Below are 16,815 nucleotides of genomic sequence, written 5' to 3'. Positions count from 1 at the left end.
GTTTCTTAACCTTTCTTTCATGTTTTTATCTCTTTATATGCCTTTGTTGCATTCTGGGTAACTTTCTCTCTCAATCACCAATATATGTAATTTTGATCAAGCACACGGACTGTGGAGTTGGACCATTTGTCTGGCTTTGCCACTAATTACCATGGGACTTGATCACATTACCAAATCTCTCTGTGCCTCAGTTTAGTCACCTACAAAATGTGATAATAACAGTCCCTTCCTTATACAGTTAGTATAGATTTTACATGAATACATGTAAATTGCTAAGAAGAATGTCTGATATGCAGTGAGAGCCTAATAAGTATTACTGCTTTCATTGTGGTTTCTGTGTTCTGTGACCTGTTTATGAAGGCTTTGTTCCATATCTCCTGCTGCCTGGAAGACATCAACAGTTAGATACTGTAATATATTTGAAAGAGTTCAGAGTGGCAAGCGGAGAAGCTAGAGCTTCTATTCTATCAGCACATTTTCATTAAGAGTGAAAATATTTACCAGACCAATAGATCAACAGTCTTAATATCCCAAAGAATTTTAAGAAGTAGAAGACAAATTTCCAGAGGAATTTTTACACAGTCAGTATTGAAGATGAGTTTAAAAAGTTGCTGATGTTTTAGGCTTTAATTAAGACACAAAATATTTTCACGAAACAACTATTATATTTCATTCTTTGTTAAGTTTTGGATGAAAAAATCTGTGGTAGCAGACCCACCATCTTGAATCTTTGGAAAAGCAGGCTTCCGGCTTAGAACGCAAGAAAGTGTAACCCAATATAGCCACCTAGTGGCAGTATTCCTAAACTGCAGGGAAAGGGGAAAAGTATGAGCAAATTAGAAAGGCATTACAAAACGGTCATCACCAACAGAAATGAAATAGATGGGCAGATGATGAGTTTAGTTCCAAATATTAAATTTGTAGTGATGGAAAAAAAAGTATACTAAACACATTTGATAAGCAGAAGGAGACCAGCAACAAGAGCACTGTTTCAATCACAGTTGTATTTTCAAATTTTGAAGAGGTAGGTTGTATTTGAAGTTGTAGGGAATGAATAACTGTCACTGGAAAACAACAGTCCAAGCAGAAAAGGAATATAGAGAGCCCTCCTACACAATCAGAGACCAGGCTGGGGGATCATCTCCTGAACTGCTCTTGCTCAGATTGAATCCCAAGCTCCACAAACCCCACTAAGAAACCAGGTTAGAGCTCTTTAAGAGCAAACTTTAATACTATTGTTCTATATTACAAGATATCTTGAAAAACAAGGAAACAATATAATTGTGGTCTCTAATGATATGTAACATTGAGTAGTCAAGAAAAAGCAAGCTTTCCACATAAGAAACTATTCAAAGTTGTTAAAATAGAGAATAAATTCTCTATTTTTACCTTTAAAAGTGCATGTCCCACACTTTCAGTGTACAGAACAATCATTCCCAAGAACTCAATATAAATATAACTAACCTGCTTCTTCAACTTTCTTCGGAAGAACTCATACTTTCTTTTGTAATCCCTGGAGTAGGGCACTGCCTTGAGTTGAAAATTTTGGAAAAATAAAAAAGGTTTAGGTTGTTTTTATTCTGGAACAATTTTAAAAGTTCCCCTCTGGATATTTTATGAACATAAGTTAAAGGCATTAAAAGAGAATATTTGGAAAGAAAAAGTTTAATTTGCAGAAAAACAAATACAAAACTTAAAAAATTTTAATTTCTCTGTTTAAGATTAAATTGTATTCAGCAATTCCCACGGCTGTAATTTTCATCATGCAATATTCTTGAAATGCAAAAAGCCAGAAACAGGAAATTTCTTCCAAGTAGAGAAATATTAGAAATGAAAATTTCCATTTCTAAAGAGACCTTCAAAGTGATTTCTCCATTAAGGGAACAATTTGAAAAATGTACTTTTTCCTTGAACTCTGAGGAGTTGCCTTTTTTACCCATTATTTAAAAAGACTAAACATGGAGACTAAAGAGTAGTCTGAAAGAACAGGATATTCAATTTCACTTGTTTTTGTGAACTAGAAAATAATGAAGATCTCAAAACTAAAAATGGAATAAGTAGCTATATAAAAGAAGAAAATGACTCTCTTATCATTAAACTGACTGAAGAGCAGTATAAACATCATACACAATAATATTTATACTTGAATGTAAGTATTTTACATGCCAGTATTTACAGTAATTTCTACCAAAAAGTTCAAGACATGCCTTTGGAGTTGATAGGGTGCTGTCTACTTTCTCCCCTGGCACATTCTTGGCTCCTCTCTGATCTGCTGAGGATTGCCAACATTCTCTTTCAGGCAGTGGCAAGTACCAGCCTGAGGACAGGGGCCCACTGCCTTGGCATTTGACTACCTGGCTCACTAGTCTCCTAAGTGTATTGCAAGGGTAAGGACAATGAGTTTATACCTCTTTTCAAACCATTGAGACCTGGAGTGGGGGGTGGTGGGAGAGGACAGAATTGCAGACGTGCTTTCCTCTCAAAGTCTATAGGATCATGTCCTTGACCATTCACCCTTGAAAAGACAGGTGAGAGGACAATCCCATCAGAGCATACCCATACAAAGAGACTTACTGGTCCAGTTATTGCTACATTCTGCAACCGGGGATCTTCCCATTGTGTTCTTTTTATATCTGAAGAAGGTGAGAAAAAACATGTTGTTTATTATCTTGTGCAACATTAAATACTACAAAAAACAATGTAATAAAAAATCATATTGCACATACTGTGATTTATATAGAAGATTCTTCCATCTGTATGAGTTCTTTCTTCCCATCCTGGCTATAATGAAGAATGTATTTCAATTATTTTAGAAAAGGGTTTTAGATGTATGGGCAAAAAAACAGCATTGGTTACACAGTTAATTTCCATATTCCATTCTTCATAGAAGGCACCAACACTTTAAAATAACATTACTTATAGTTGTGAAAGAACTACTGTATTCCAAACTACGAAACGCTGGAGACAGCCAAGTTAGACGGCTAGCAGTTCTACAAACTTACAGGTAAAGGCCCCAGATCATTGGAAGAATCAAGTGATGTCTTTCCTCTCAGATGAGCTGGAATTTTCAGTCTTGGATCTTCCTTTTTTTGTAGAGTAAATAAAGAAAACAACACACACACACAAATTTTAAAATCAAGGAAGTCAATCTGTTAATATGTTTTCTAATGCCAATTGATATTTAAGATATTCTCTTTTAAAAGTCTACTTTTATTTCATTTGCTGCATCTCTGAAATGATAGTTTAGCCTATCATTACAAAGCTGTAATCAAGACAGCATGGTATTGGCACAAAAACAGACACATAGACCAATGCAATAGAATAGAGACTCCAGAATTGGACCCACAAACGTAAGGCCAACTGATCTTTGACAAAGCAGGAAAGAATATCCAATGGAAAAAAGACAGTCTCTTTAACAAATGGTGCTGGGAGAACTTGACAGCAACATGCAGAAGATTGAAACTAGACCACTTTCTTATACCATTCACAAAAATAAACTCAAAATGGATGAAGGATCTGAATGTGAGACAGGAAACCACAAAAACCCTAGAGGAGAAAGCAGGAAAAAACCTCTCTGACCTCAGCCACAGCAATTTTTTACTTGACACATCTCCAAAGGCAAGGGAATTAAAAGCAAAAATGAGCTTTTGGGACCTCATCAAGATAAAAAGCTTCTGCACTGCAAAGGAAACAATCAACAAAACAAAAGGCAACCAACGGAATAGGAAAAGATATTTGCAAATGACATATCAGACAAAGGGCTAGTATCCAAAATCTATAAAGAACTCACCAAACTCCACACCCAAAAAACAAATAATCCAGTGAAGAAATGGGCAGAAGACATGAATAGACACTTTTCTAAAGAAGACATCCAGATGGCCAACAGGCACGTGAAAAGATGCTCAACGTTGCTCCTTATCAGGGAAATACACATCAAAACCACGCTGAGATATCACCTCATGCCAGTCAGAGTGGCTAAAATTAACAGCTCAGGAAAAACAGATGTTGGCGAGGATGTGGAGAAATGGCAATCCTCTTGCACTGTTGGTGGGAATGCAAACTGGTGCAGCCAATCTGGAAATCAGTGTGAAGGTTCCTCAAAAAAATTAAAAATAGATCTACCCTATGACCCAGAATAGTACTGCTAGGAATTTACCCAAGGGATACAGGAGCGCTGATGCATAGGGGCACTTGTACCCCAATGTTTATAGTAGCACTTTCAACAATAGCCAAATTATGGAAAGAGCCTAAATGTCCATCAACTGATGAATGGATAAAGAAGATGTGGTTTGTATATACAATGGAATACTACTTAGCAATGAGAAAGAATGAAATATGGCCTTTTGTAGCAACGTGGATGGAACAGGAGAGTATCACGCTAAGTGAAATAAGACAGGCAGAGAAAGACAGATACTACATGTTTTCACTCATATGTGGATCCTGAGAAACTCAACAGAAGACCAGGGGGGAGGAGAAGGGGTAAAAAAAAGTTACAGAGAGGGAAGGAGGCAAACCATAAGAGACCCTTAAATACTGAGAACAATCTGAGGGTTGATGGGGGGTGGGGGAGAGGGGAAAGTGGGTGATGGGCATTGAGGAAGGCATCTTTTGGGATGAGCACTGGGTGTTGTATGGAAACCAATTTGACAATAAATTATATTTAAAAAAATTAAAAAGTAAAAAGAAAGAAAGAAAGAAAGAAAGAAAGAAAAAGAAAGAAAACCTATCATTCCCAGGCTACAATATTCAGTTCTCAGATCTCAGAGTAGGATCAGTGTTAAAGCTTCACCTCCATCACAGAAACCATCCAGAGTACTTTGCCCTACTCTTTAGGGATTGTGTCACTACATAGGGCTCTTCTCTAAATAATAACTGCTGAAGTAAAGAGGCATTAAACTAGACCACGTGTTATTTCTGAGGCCCTGAGCATGCTTTTTGGCACCTGTCAGTGTTAATTTATTAATATTTTTTTAAAGCTAGGAAGGTAAGCTCAAAAAGGTTATTAAAGTCAATTCAAATTGCTGAAAAAAGAACAAAATTCAATTTGTTTGGGTTAATTAATATACATTATTGTTAGTATGATTTTATTACATAATTTATTAAAATATTTTAGTTTCATTAAGGTACTTGAGTCTTTTAAGTAAATTAACCAAAATCTAGTCATCTGTTCCTGATTTTCCGTAAGTTTCCTATTAGTGGTGAACCAACTGCAATAAAACTTTAAGGCTTATCTTCAAATAAAACTACTATTCTACCTAGCCTCCACAAGGTTTTCTGGGAATTAAATGAGATATGGGTTCAAAAGTACTTTGGAACTACAAAACAACATATAAAGGTAAAGGATTACTACTAAATATCTTCCTAAGGTTTAGTGTCTAGTGAATTAAAAACAAAACAGGAAGTAAGTGTGTTTCCATGACAATCCCTAAAAATATTAAAAATGGGCATAAATATATCTTGAGTAGAAATAATACTGTTAAGAATTCAGCATATCTTAAAATGAACAGTAGGAAATGTAGGTTATATTAATGTACCCTAAAGGTTATGGAGAACTGTACATAAGAGTTAAGACTGTTGTTCTAAATTCAAACCGGAGAGTATTAAAGTTACCCAGGTAGTGGTTTTCGTGTTGTGGTCGATAAAGAAAGGCCTCCCATTTGGTGCATGCCGGACTTCCCAGCCTTTAGGAAGGAATCCTTGCTCCATTTCAGCTGGCTGGGTCACCTGCTGTGCTGAATCACTCGGGAGGACCTGTGGTTGAGGGCGTGTGGCACCCTGGCCGGGCTGCAGCTGACCTGTCTCCACGGCGGCCTAGCACATTAATTAAGTCATGTTGTCATGTTTTCCAGAGAACACACAAATAGCTGCGGTTAAAAGGGAACAACCTGCAAACATAGATCTAAACACTACAGACTCACTTTTCTCCTAAAATGTTTTGTCAAACTTTGTTTTTAAAATAACTTTTATAATTTCTCAGCTAATTCTTGAGCGGTAAGATGGTGGTCACAGTCCAAGTCTGTACCGAGGAAGCTAGGTCAGAGGGATGTGACCCAACTGCAAGGGAAGCCACGGTGCCAGTTAGAGGAGGTTGTCTCCACTTGCCCAAAAAGCGCACAAAGTGGGGGATTCCCCATATGTAGAAGTGGCTTTGAATTCTGGGCACACAAAATGAATGGCAAATATCCACTGTAGAAATGGATAACGGAAAAGTAACATATTCATATGATGAAATATTAGGCAGTTGTTAAACACACTGGATCGATATGTAAAACAGCCGGGATAGGATTTTAAAATAATGTTGCACAAAAAAAAGATTTAGAGTTATGTAATAGGACATCTTGGCAAAATGTGAAACACAGGAACATAAGCACTACTTGGCACTGATTAGTTCTCTATGTAAGTGTGTGGAAGAGACTGGAAGAACTGTGTGAGGACAAGGCAAGAAGATGGAAGTCTGCAGCCCAGAGGTGGGCCCTCACCAGGACCCATCATGCTGCACTCTCAGCTCAGCCTCCCAGCCTCCCAGCCTCCAGAACTACGAGAAAGAAATTTGTTTGTTTAAGCCAAAATAAATAAATAAATAAATAAAGACTGGAAGAATACCCAACAGACTTAATATGGTGTTCCCTCTGGGTAGTGGGACCAAGTGTTTGGCTAAAATGAATTTAGTTTTTTATCTGTAAGATTTTATTTTAAGAATTAAAATGTCTAGAAACAAATATGGTAATTTGTTAATGCTGGTAAATTCTGGGTGTTAAGAAGATGGGTGTTTGCCCGATTATTCTGTGTACTTTTCAGTGTTAAAAAATTTCTCAGTAAGAGAAATGGTGATAAGATAAAATAAACTTTTTTCTAAACACTTACAAGGAAATATCACCAAAGGCATTCACTGTTGCCAGGACAAAGTGTCATCGTCACAAATTTCTTGAACGGGTCCTAATCATCACTAAGATTATCTTTTAGCAAAATAATGATCTTTAAGCATTCAAATAACAAAATGACCCAATCAACCAAAATAATTTTGATCATCAATCTGTCCTTTTATTCCCAGTTGGACTTGTTTTACATGGTAACGAGTGGTAACCACGTATACTGGAGCTCTGTAGGAAATGGTAGCCAATGACGGCAAACAATTAGAAGATGCTAGCAGCATCCAGTATATACTACAAAGTGATGTAACAGCTTCCATAGGAATGTGATGGCTTAAATTCTGTAAGAAGGCAAGTTAACAGATAGATTGCAGGGTACCTGTGCAGTGGGCTTTGTCCAGGTAGTAGTTCTGGAATTGTGATCTACGTAATATGATCTTCCTCTTTCATCTTGTTTTTCTTCCCAACCTGGTGGTAATCCAGATGAAGTAGGCAAAAGCTAAAGTGAAGAAGAATAGGAAAACTGAATATTAATTAAAAAGCAATTCTTTTAAAAGGACCACATCCTTTTCTCACTGCTATCTCTCTTTAAAATGAAGTGAGTTTTAAATTATATTTTAAGGTGTATGAAATGAAGTATACAACATTTTACTTAAAAAAAAAAGAACAGACCACGATGATGAGAGTGATGCCAACATTAATAAACCATGACAGTAGTGATAACCACACACTAAATGCTTTAACACAGATCCTGTCATTTAACCTCCACACAAATCTCAATGAGATAATTGCTATTAGTAGCCCATTTTTATTTACAAGGAAATTGAAGCTTAGAAAATTGGGGTAATTTCCTAACAGATACATTGTTAATATGGAGCTGAGATCTGAACTAGGTAGTCTAACTATAGAATTTATCACCCATGTGTGCTGAGTCAAAATTACCCTGGCCTTCTTTCTGTAACAGCTGGGGAGTGGCTACTTACGAGTTTATTACTAATGAACAAAGAGATCTGATTATTTCCAGATTTACTTAAAATAGTCCAAATTTGGTCTTCCTTTTTGGATTCGTCAAGGTTTGGCCTGGTTTCCCAATGTGTTTTATACATAAAAACTACCATCATTGGTCTATTCACCAGATACACTCTCCCCAGACACACGGGAGCTAGATATACGTTGCTCACAGTTATGATGAGCTGTTAAGTCTACAAAATAATGGAATTTAAAGTTGCCCAGTTTTACAAAGGTCCAATAGTGGTGGGTAGGTAAATGAAATGTATTAGATACATGTACACAATAGAATATCATGAACTACTGAGATATTCAACCACAGCATGTTTAAATCTCAGGAACATCATATTAAGTGAAGAGGCCAGACATCAAACTACAATACTGTATGATTCCACTTATACGAAATTTCTAGAAAAGGCAAAAGTGTAGCTACAGAAAGCAGATGAGTGGTTACCTGGGCTGGGAGCGGGTGCTGGGACTGAGGGAACTTTTTGGGGTGATGAAGGGTTCTTAAACTTGATAGTGGTGATGTTCATACAACTGTAGAACTTTACTAAAATTCCTTCATTTGCACACTTAAAAGTGAGGGGATTTCAAAGGCAAGGGAATTAAAAGCAAAAGTGAATTACTGGGACCTTATGAAGATAAAAAGCTTCTGCACAGCAAAGGAAACAACCAACAAAACTAAAAGGCAACCAACGGAATGGGAAAAGATATTTGCAAATGACATATCGGACAAAGGGCTAGTATCTAAAATCTATAAAGAGCTCACCAAACTCCACACCCGAAAAACAAATAACCCAGTGAAGAAATGGGCAGAAAACATGAATAGACACTTCTCTAAAGAAGACATCCGGATGGCCAACAGGCACATGAAAAGATGTTCAGCGTCGCTCCTTATCAGGGAAATACAGATCAAAGCCACACTCAGATATCACCTCACGCTAGTCAGAGTGGCCAAAATGAAGAAATCAGGAGACTATAGATGCTGGAGAGGATGTGGAGAAACGGGAACCCTCTTGCACTGTTGGTGGGAATGCAAATTGGTGCAGCCGCTCTGGAAAGCAGTGTGGAGGTTCCTCAGAAAATTAAAAATAGACCTACCCTATGACCCAGCAATAGCACCGCTAGGAATTTATCCGAGGGATACGGGAGTACTGATGCATAGGGGCACTTGTACCCCAATGTTTATAGCAGCACTCTCAACAATAGCCAAATTATGGAAAGAGCCTAAATGTCCATCAACTGATGAATGGATAAAGAAATTGTGGTTTATATACACAATGGAATACTACGTGGCAATGAGAAAGAATGAAATATGGCCTTTTGTAGCAACGTGGATGGAACTGGAGAGTGTGATGCTAAGTGAAATAAGCCATACAGAGAAAGACAGATACCATATGGTTTCACTCTTATGTGGATCCTGAGAAACTTAACAGAAACCCATGGGGGAGGGGAAGGAAAAAAAAAAAAAGAGGTTAGAGTGGAGAGAGCCAAAGTATAAGAGACTCTTAAAAACTGAGAACAAACTGAGGGTTGATGGGGGGTGGGAGGGAGGGGAGGGTGGGTGATGGGTATTGAGGAGGGCACCTTTTGGGATGAGCACTGGGTGTTGTATGGAAACCAATTTGACAATAAATTTCACATATTAAAAAAAAAAAGTGAGGGGATTTTATGGTATGCAGATTATACCTCAAGAAAACTGTTAAGACACCTAATCGATATATTGAGAAGAAAAAGGTATGGAAATTGCTTTTCTAGTACAAATAAAAACAGAACTACATGTAAGTACAGAAGAATATAAATCACCTCTAGATTCTGTCGCTCATTTGATGCACTAAAATTGTTTCTAGGATGAATGCCTGTCAGTCAATTAGAAATGCAACATTTCCCTTGTATGAGGACATTACAAAGCACAGAGAGAGAAATACCATGGATCTCCGCTTAAGCAGGCTCCAGTCTAATGGAGGAAGCCAGGCAAATGGCAATAGTGAGAGTGAGGCTGGTGAGGTCAGTCTTTCTGTGGCATCCACTCTCTTGTAGAGAGAGTGGCCACTGACTGGGCCAATTGCACAGGTGTGCGGCCCCTCCCCCCCCACCCTTCCTCAGCACAGGATTGTGTCTCTCTATTCGTGCAGGGCCACCTTTTTAGATGGATGAACCACTCTTGGCTCAAGGAAATTTGAGCCTCTGCAACCCTATGCTGGAATTTCCATAAAAGCAAAAACAATCCTCACTTTTCAAAATTAATGTGTAGACTGCCATTCAAAATTATAAATGGTGAAAAAAGGTGAGGAGACATTCTAAGTGGGGAAATGGAATGCATAAGACACAGAGGAGGAAGAGGATCAGGAAAGGGGGCCGCCTGTTTTGAAGAAAAAGCAGGGATGGGGTGAAGGCAGCAGGAGGTTCCTGTTGGTGGATGAGGAGGTGGGTAGGCTAAGGGGGCTGGGAGCCTGGGCATTTTCATTTGGTTTCAAACACAAGCAGGGTCTGTGTAAAGGGGAGATAAACTCAAAAGTATTGAGAGTTGAGTCAGGAAAGGGATGGGGTGGGGAGACCAAAGGGAAGTCAACATTCAAGGCACGAGGCTGTTAAGGTCTGAGCCCGGTCAAGGCCAAGGCTGGGAACCCTACTGAGAAGGAGGCAGGGGCCTCAGTAGATGTGGACACGAGTGTGAAGGGAAAGGAGAGCAAAGGGCTGATGAACTCCACCCAACCTGGCCACGGAGCTTGCCGATACCAGTGCAGACCTGTCCATGTGACTGAGCCCCAATGTGATGCTTCATGTATGGGGAAGACACCGCTGCTGGGTGGCAGGGGCCAGTGCACAGAGTAGCGGCAGCTGGACACCACAATCTCGAATTGAATGCTGCCTGCAGACCACCTCCAGCCAGCACAGCTCCACAGCCCGGATATCACCCACGGTCACCAGTACAGACACTTTGCTTTCTTACTATGGGAGACAGAGTTCTCCCGTTTTGTCTCTAAAAGGTCTACCTCCCCCAGTTCCCCTCCCCTGAACCTTATCTCCAAGAACCTAGATTCTGTGCTGGATTGGTTCATTACTAGGCAGTCAAATGTTCATATTCAATGTCCAAAAAAAAAAAAAGTTCTTGAGTTTCTTATTTTTATTGACAATGAGGGGAGAGGATAAAACTCACCACAGGAAGTGTAGGCTGCTCCTCAAAAGTATAGGCTTGTAAGCTGCCTCTTCTGCTGGAATGATTCTTATAAAAAAGAAGAAGGAGTGACAATAGCTTTAGGTTTGTGATTTGTCTCTGAAGGGCAGGTAAAGTATGGGGGTGGGCATGAGGGGGCAGAAGGAAGAGTGACCGTAGAGACTCTGTGTGAAAGCACTCAGCACTCTATACCACCCATGTGCCAATACCTTCCACCTTCCGGCTCCCTCTTCTGCCCTCGGTCCTAAACTGCTTCCTGGACACATTCTCTTGAATGTCTAACAGATACCCCTCACTGTGCCCCAAACTGGATTCGGTTTTCCCCTGTCCACATCCACTGAAACCTGTTCCTTGGTGGGTATTCCTTGTTTCGGGGGCAGCACTTGAGTCCAGCTCATGGCAGATGTCAGTCAGTCAGCTGACTCTCCTCTGGTCCCTTACAGCCAGGTCAGTCACCAGATCTTAATTCGTTCTGTTTCTTTACTAGCTCCCAAATATATTCTCCTTGCACTTTTAGCTTAAGTATTTTTTTTTTAATTTCAAGTTTTCATCATTTGTCGCCTTGACTATTACTGCAGCAACATCCTAACAGACTTCCCTGCTTCCAGTCTTATTTCCCTAAATGTGCCCTCCATACTGTGTGCTGTAGCCAGAGAGCCTTCTACAGGACAGATCGGGTCACATCCTTCTATGGCTCAGAGCCCTTCAGTGACTTCTCACGGTCATTAGGGTGAAATCCATAGCACAGAACACAGCTTCCTGACCTAGCTGTTCCTGAGAGTGTCAGTACTTCCCACCTCAACACCCACCTTCCGGACATTCTAGATTACCTGCTTCCCAGAAATCCCTTACTCTTTCTTTCCCTGTGCTCTTATATGCATGCTGTTGTCACTATCTGAATTGTTTGATATTATTAAATAATAAAAAAATCATAATAGACATATAAATTAAGTCAAAATATCCACTGTAGTAGTGTTCACAATAACACAGAATTGTAAATAACCTAAAGTCTATCAATAGGAGACTGGTGAAGTATATTAAAGGTTACTTGCACAATGGAATGATGTTTGATAATTCTATTAGTTTTAAATTTTTAAACATATATAAACTTTTTTTGAGAGAGAGAGAGAGCAGGGGAGGAGCAGAGAGAGAGGAGGAGACAGAATCCCAAGCAGGCTCCATACTGTGAGTGCAGATCTGGGTGCAGGGCTTGAACTCACAAACCATGAGATCAAGACCTGAGCTGAAATTCAAGAGTCAGCTGCTTAACCGATTGAGGCACCCAGGTGCCCCACATCTTTGTTAGTTTTAAGAGGAGTACATCTACATGTACTGAAATGGTCCAATGTCTATAATATAACAAGTGAAAAAGATAATCTCAGGTTAAAAAATGATATACAAATATATGTGTGTGCATATATGTTTATAAATATATAGAAAATGTTTAGCACACTATATGCCAAACCATTAATAGTGATTGAGGGAGCATATGCTAGAGGTGAGATGGAAGGTTGAATTTTAATTTTATATACTTCAATACTGTTTGAATTTTTAACTGTGGCCACAGAATACTTTAAAATAATAAATTATGATTATTTTTTAATTTTTTAAATGTTTATTTATTTTTTGGGGGGAGGGGCAGAGAGAGAGGGAGACACAGAATCTGAGGCAGGCTCCAGGCTCTGAACTGTCAGCATAGAGTCTGATGCGGGGCTTGAACCCATGAATCAGGAGATCATGACCTGAGCCAAAGTTGGACATTTTACTGAGCCACCCAGGTAGTAAATTATTTAAAATAATAAATTATTTTTTAAATTAATATGCACATGGCATGAAATTAAAAAGGTACACAAAACATCTGTTCCTCTCTTCAGAGATGAGCAATGTTAGCAGTTTCCTGTTTAATCTTCAAGAAATATGATACACCTATTTATTTTGTCAAGTAGAAAATTTACAGAAATGGTAGAGTATCAAACACACTGCTCTGTACCTTCCTGTTTTTCACTGACCAATACATCTTAGGGATTGTTCTATACAACATGTACATTCAGAGCCACTTCATTCTTTTCATGGCTGCATAGTATTTCATTGCATGAATGCCATGTGTTACTTTTGTAAACAAACAAAATAACAGGAGGAAAGGGAATAGGAGCTTCTGTGATCTATCACCAGCAAATCAATATCCTTTATGTCTTGACTGTTCCCACTCCCCTGATGAAAAAATAAAATGAAATGAGAGGAAGAGAGAATAGTCAGGTGGAAGAGAGGAGGGAAAGGGAGCAGAAAGGTAGATCTGCTCTTGGATATTCACATAGGTATTTATACAAAACTATCTACCCTGAAGCTTCTTGAAGAAGGTGCAAACATAGAAGTCAGCAAACTTTTTCTGGTATGGTCCAGATAGTTAATCTTTTTTTGTGGACCATACAGTCTCTGTTACAACTCCTCAGTTCTGTCAGTGTAATGTGAAAGCAGCCACAGGTAATACTTAAACCAACAGGCCTAGCTGTGTGCCAATATTTTAACCAGCATACAGTGCCTTGCATATAGTAGTAGCCCTCAGTAAATATTTACTGATTGAATGAAGAGTGGGGGACTGCCAACTGGAAATGCCCATAGATCCTCAGAGAATAATCTCTTTCTTCCACTGAAAGGTCTCCTTTGATGATGCACCTGAGAGAACTGGACACATAGATCTCATCATGGCGGTACCTGTTGGAACACGTGCGTCTGAACTCCATTTCAGCAATTTTGATAGTGGTTGCTGGAGGGAGAATGCCATCTATCCCCCTGTCTAGTCAAAGTACCTTGGCTCTTAGTCAAACATGTGTGCCAGTGATAGATGTGGTATAATTGAGAAGAAGAAAAGTAGTCCCTGACATGCAGGACTTGGCCTAACACTCATCAGTAGGGTCAAGACAAAATCAAGACCACTTTGTAATCATGCCTGGACACAGACAAAATGTGAACACTGTCCAAGCCACAAAATACCAAATATCTCTCTCTCTCTGACAAATATGAGAGACCGCTGCTTTTTACTAATTATAGCTTTAGCCTCACTATACATAAGATGTGAGATACCCAATCACAGAATCACTCTTGCTTCCTGACAGCATTCAACGCAGAGCAAAGTCTTGCTTCCTTAAGCCCTCCTCAAAATCACCTAACATGAACCCAAATCCTTCAAGTCTTTTCTAATGTTCTCTTACGGGGACACTCATGGTGTGTGTTCTCCTTGCTGAAATGAGTAATAAACCCAAACTGTTAATTACAAGTGTGTTCCTGGGAGTCTCTGGCTGGAAGGGACTAGTTTATGTAATGGACATTTAGACTCCAATGACTGTTTGGATTATCCATGACTCTGCTCCATACTATTAGTGGAGATATTTGAAACATGACCATACTATAAAGTCCGAAAGTCCCTAACACATTATTACATGCCATTTAAGACAACATTTTTTTCTTATCACAAGAAAAACATTTTGTAGCTATGTGAGGTGATGGATGCTACCTAGATTTAGTGTGGTAATAATTTAGCTATAATATATACGTATATCAAATCATTATGTTGCATACCTTAAACCAATAAAATGTCGTCTGTCAATTACGTCTCAATAAAACCAGGGATAAAACACAAAATTTCACGTAAATGTTCGATACTGAACTAAATAACACATATTTTATAAAATCCTGAAGCTACAACAAAATCTAAGAGCATCTTACTGAGCTGGATACTGGCTGTCCGGTGGCTGAATTTCTACACATAGTGAGTCTGGCATTCAATTCTTCTGCAAGATGAGTTTGAACATCCAAGTTATTTGATGCCGGAGGTGATGGGAAGGCCCGATTGCTATCCATGGTGGCTTCATCTTCTCTTATAATTTCCCAGTTCTAAAATAAACAGAATCATCTTAATCCACACATACTTTGATCTATTGCTTTAACATGTGTCTATCGATAAGAACAAGAAAATCATTTCTACCTCGGAAGACTCTCGATTATCAACACTTTCTGTCTCCTCAGATATTTGCCGCCTTGTGGTAAATGCACGTTGTGCTTGCAGTTGAATATTACCATTCTCAGCATCCGTTAGGCTGTCCCTGTATTAGAGATATACAAGCTATTATCCATGTCTGAAGACAGTTAAGATGATAGTCACAGATGCTGTGACCATTTAAAAAAAATACCTTATATCAGAATTCACTATTTGGGTCAAAGGCTATTTCAACATGCACAGACTAGGTCATGGGCACATTGGTATCTTCAGAGTACCTTATGGAATTAAGGCTTTGTGCAAATGTGTAACATGTCTGACTTTGATATTTTACTTTATCACCATGTCTATACAATACTGTTTGACATGGAAGGGCATTCAAAAATATTTGTTGAATAAATATATCTGAGAGCTTCATAAATAATTTCATTACATTATTATTTTGTCCTGTTATTTATATGAGTAAAATCTAAAATAGCTCGAGAGATTATAAAAAAGAGGCTTTAAGAGTTACTTATACATCTTCATGAATCAGTTGGTAATATTTTCCAGAATCAATTTTAAGCCAAGAGTTGAGTTACCCATACAAGAATGCAGAGGGCAAAATAAAAGATCATGTAAGAAACACTATAATTAAAAACTTAATAGATTACAGATTAAATAGTATCTGGTTTTGATCATTTACAGAAATAGGCATGGTCTGAAAAATTATCATAGAAAAGGCATGTCTGAGTGTAGGAAAGTTATATAAATCAGACTGAACACCATTACCCCATTAATTAGTTTTATTATTCTAGCTATTTGAATTTAGTACAACCAGACCATCAGATCAAGAATTTTATACAAATATTTAATAACAAAATTATTATTAATTTATTTAGTGCCATATAATCCCAGGATAGTCAAAAGATCAGTTCTTATTGTACTATTGCTGAAGAAAATTCAATTTTGACAGATGACCTTAAGGGAATGCTTCAGATTTTTTTCCCCTAAATATGTGATTTAGGCTAACTGAAAATGACATCAATGGTAGCGAAAGAAATGTATCCTGCTCAAGTCAGGCCTGCTGAGGTATGCAGTAGGACAATTTTGTAGAATTCTATAGTGCCTTCATATTTGCAATCTGTATAGATCTCTACAGAGAGAGATGCTTCTGTACCATGAAGAACTATGACCACTGATTTGCTTTAGAAGGATCTGAGAACAGAAACTATCTATGAAAGTGCTTGGACTGTATCAGACCCAAAATACCAAAGCCGAAAATTAGAAGGTTAATGGACAAATAAAAATTTTAAGTCTCTGTCAAAAAGTAGAAGACTAAAGAAAGCCTCATAAGACTGTAAGGGAGGAGATGTGGAAGGGTATTTGATAATAAATGTGAGTAATGGGCCATTTGTAAGTGTATATGTATAACATATGGTCTGATGGTAATAAAAGAAAAATATCACTGAGGAGACATCAAATAGAATACCTCAAAGGTCATTCTATCCTTGATCTGTGTGCACTGGAAATTATGTATACACTGACCAGACTGGCAAATGAGTGTTTAACAAAAGACCCTTGTTATTCAGTCCTCTATATTTTATAAATAATTTATATTTAAAAATAGTGTACTGTAGAAATTAACAGTTTATTATACTTTAGTAACAAGCTACAAAAATTTCCAAGATTTTTCTAAACCAGTCTAAAGAGAAAAATGTATCCTTTGTGGCTACAAAGTAATTTAAAATAAAGAAGCAATTAGAAGAGTGGCATTTGTGACT

General features: G+C 38.2%; 1 protein-coding gene across 4 annotated transcripts in view; it reads right to left on the bottom strand.

The window, feature by feature from the left end:
* The window catches only part of NEDD4 (NEDD4 E3 ubiquitin protein ligase), a 133,097-nt gene that overhangs the window by 13,872 nt on the left and 102,410 nt on the right, over window positions 1-16,815 (bottom strand). For all 4 annotated transcript variants that reach the window (XM_030318123.1, XM_030318125.1, XM_030318124.1 and 1 more), the window contains 9 exons: window positions 15,041-15,158; window positions 14,782-14,949; window positions 11,041-11,106; window positions 7,249-7,368; window positions 5,611-5,811; window positions 3,003-3,083; window positions 2,727-2,781; window positions 2,575-2,633; window positions 1,465-1,530 (listed from right to left, as the gene is read on the bottom strand). In XM_030318123.1, the coding sequence (XP_030173983.1) occupies window positions 1,465-1,530; window positions 2,575-2,633; window positions 2,727-2,781; window positions 3,003-3,083; window positions 5,611-5,811; window positions 7,249-7,368; window positions 11,041-11,106; window positions 14,782-14,949; window positions 15,041-15,158 (934 nt within the window). The remainder of the gene's footprint in view (window positions 1-1,464; window positions 1,531-2,574; window positions 2,634-2,726; window positions 2,782-3,002; window positions 3,084-5,610; window positions 5,812-7,248; window positions 7,369-11,040; window positions 11,107-14,781; window positions 14,950-15,040; window positions 15,159-16,815) is intronic.

Source organism: Lynx canadensis, chromosome B3 (genome assembly GCF_007474595.2).
Source record: "Lynx canadensis isolate LIC74 chromosome B3, mLynCan4.pri.v2, whole genome shotgun sequence".
In the NCBI taxonomy this organism is placed as follows: domain Eukaryota; kingdom Metazoa; phylum Chordata; class Mammalia; order Carnivora; family Felidae; genus Lynx; species Lynx canadensis.
This window is presented reverse-complemented; position numbering and strand designations above follow the sequence as displayed.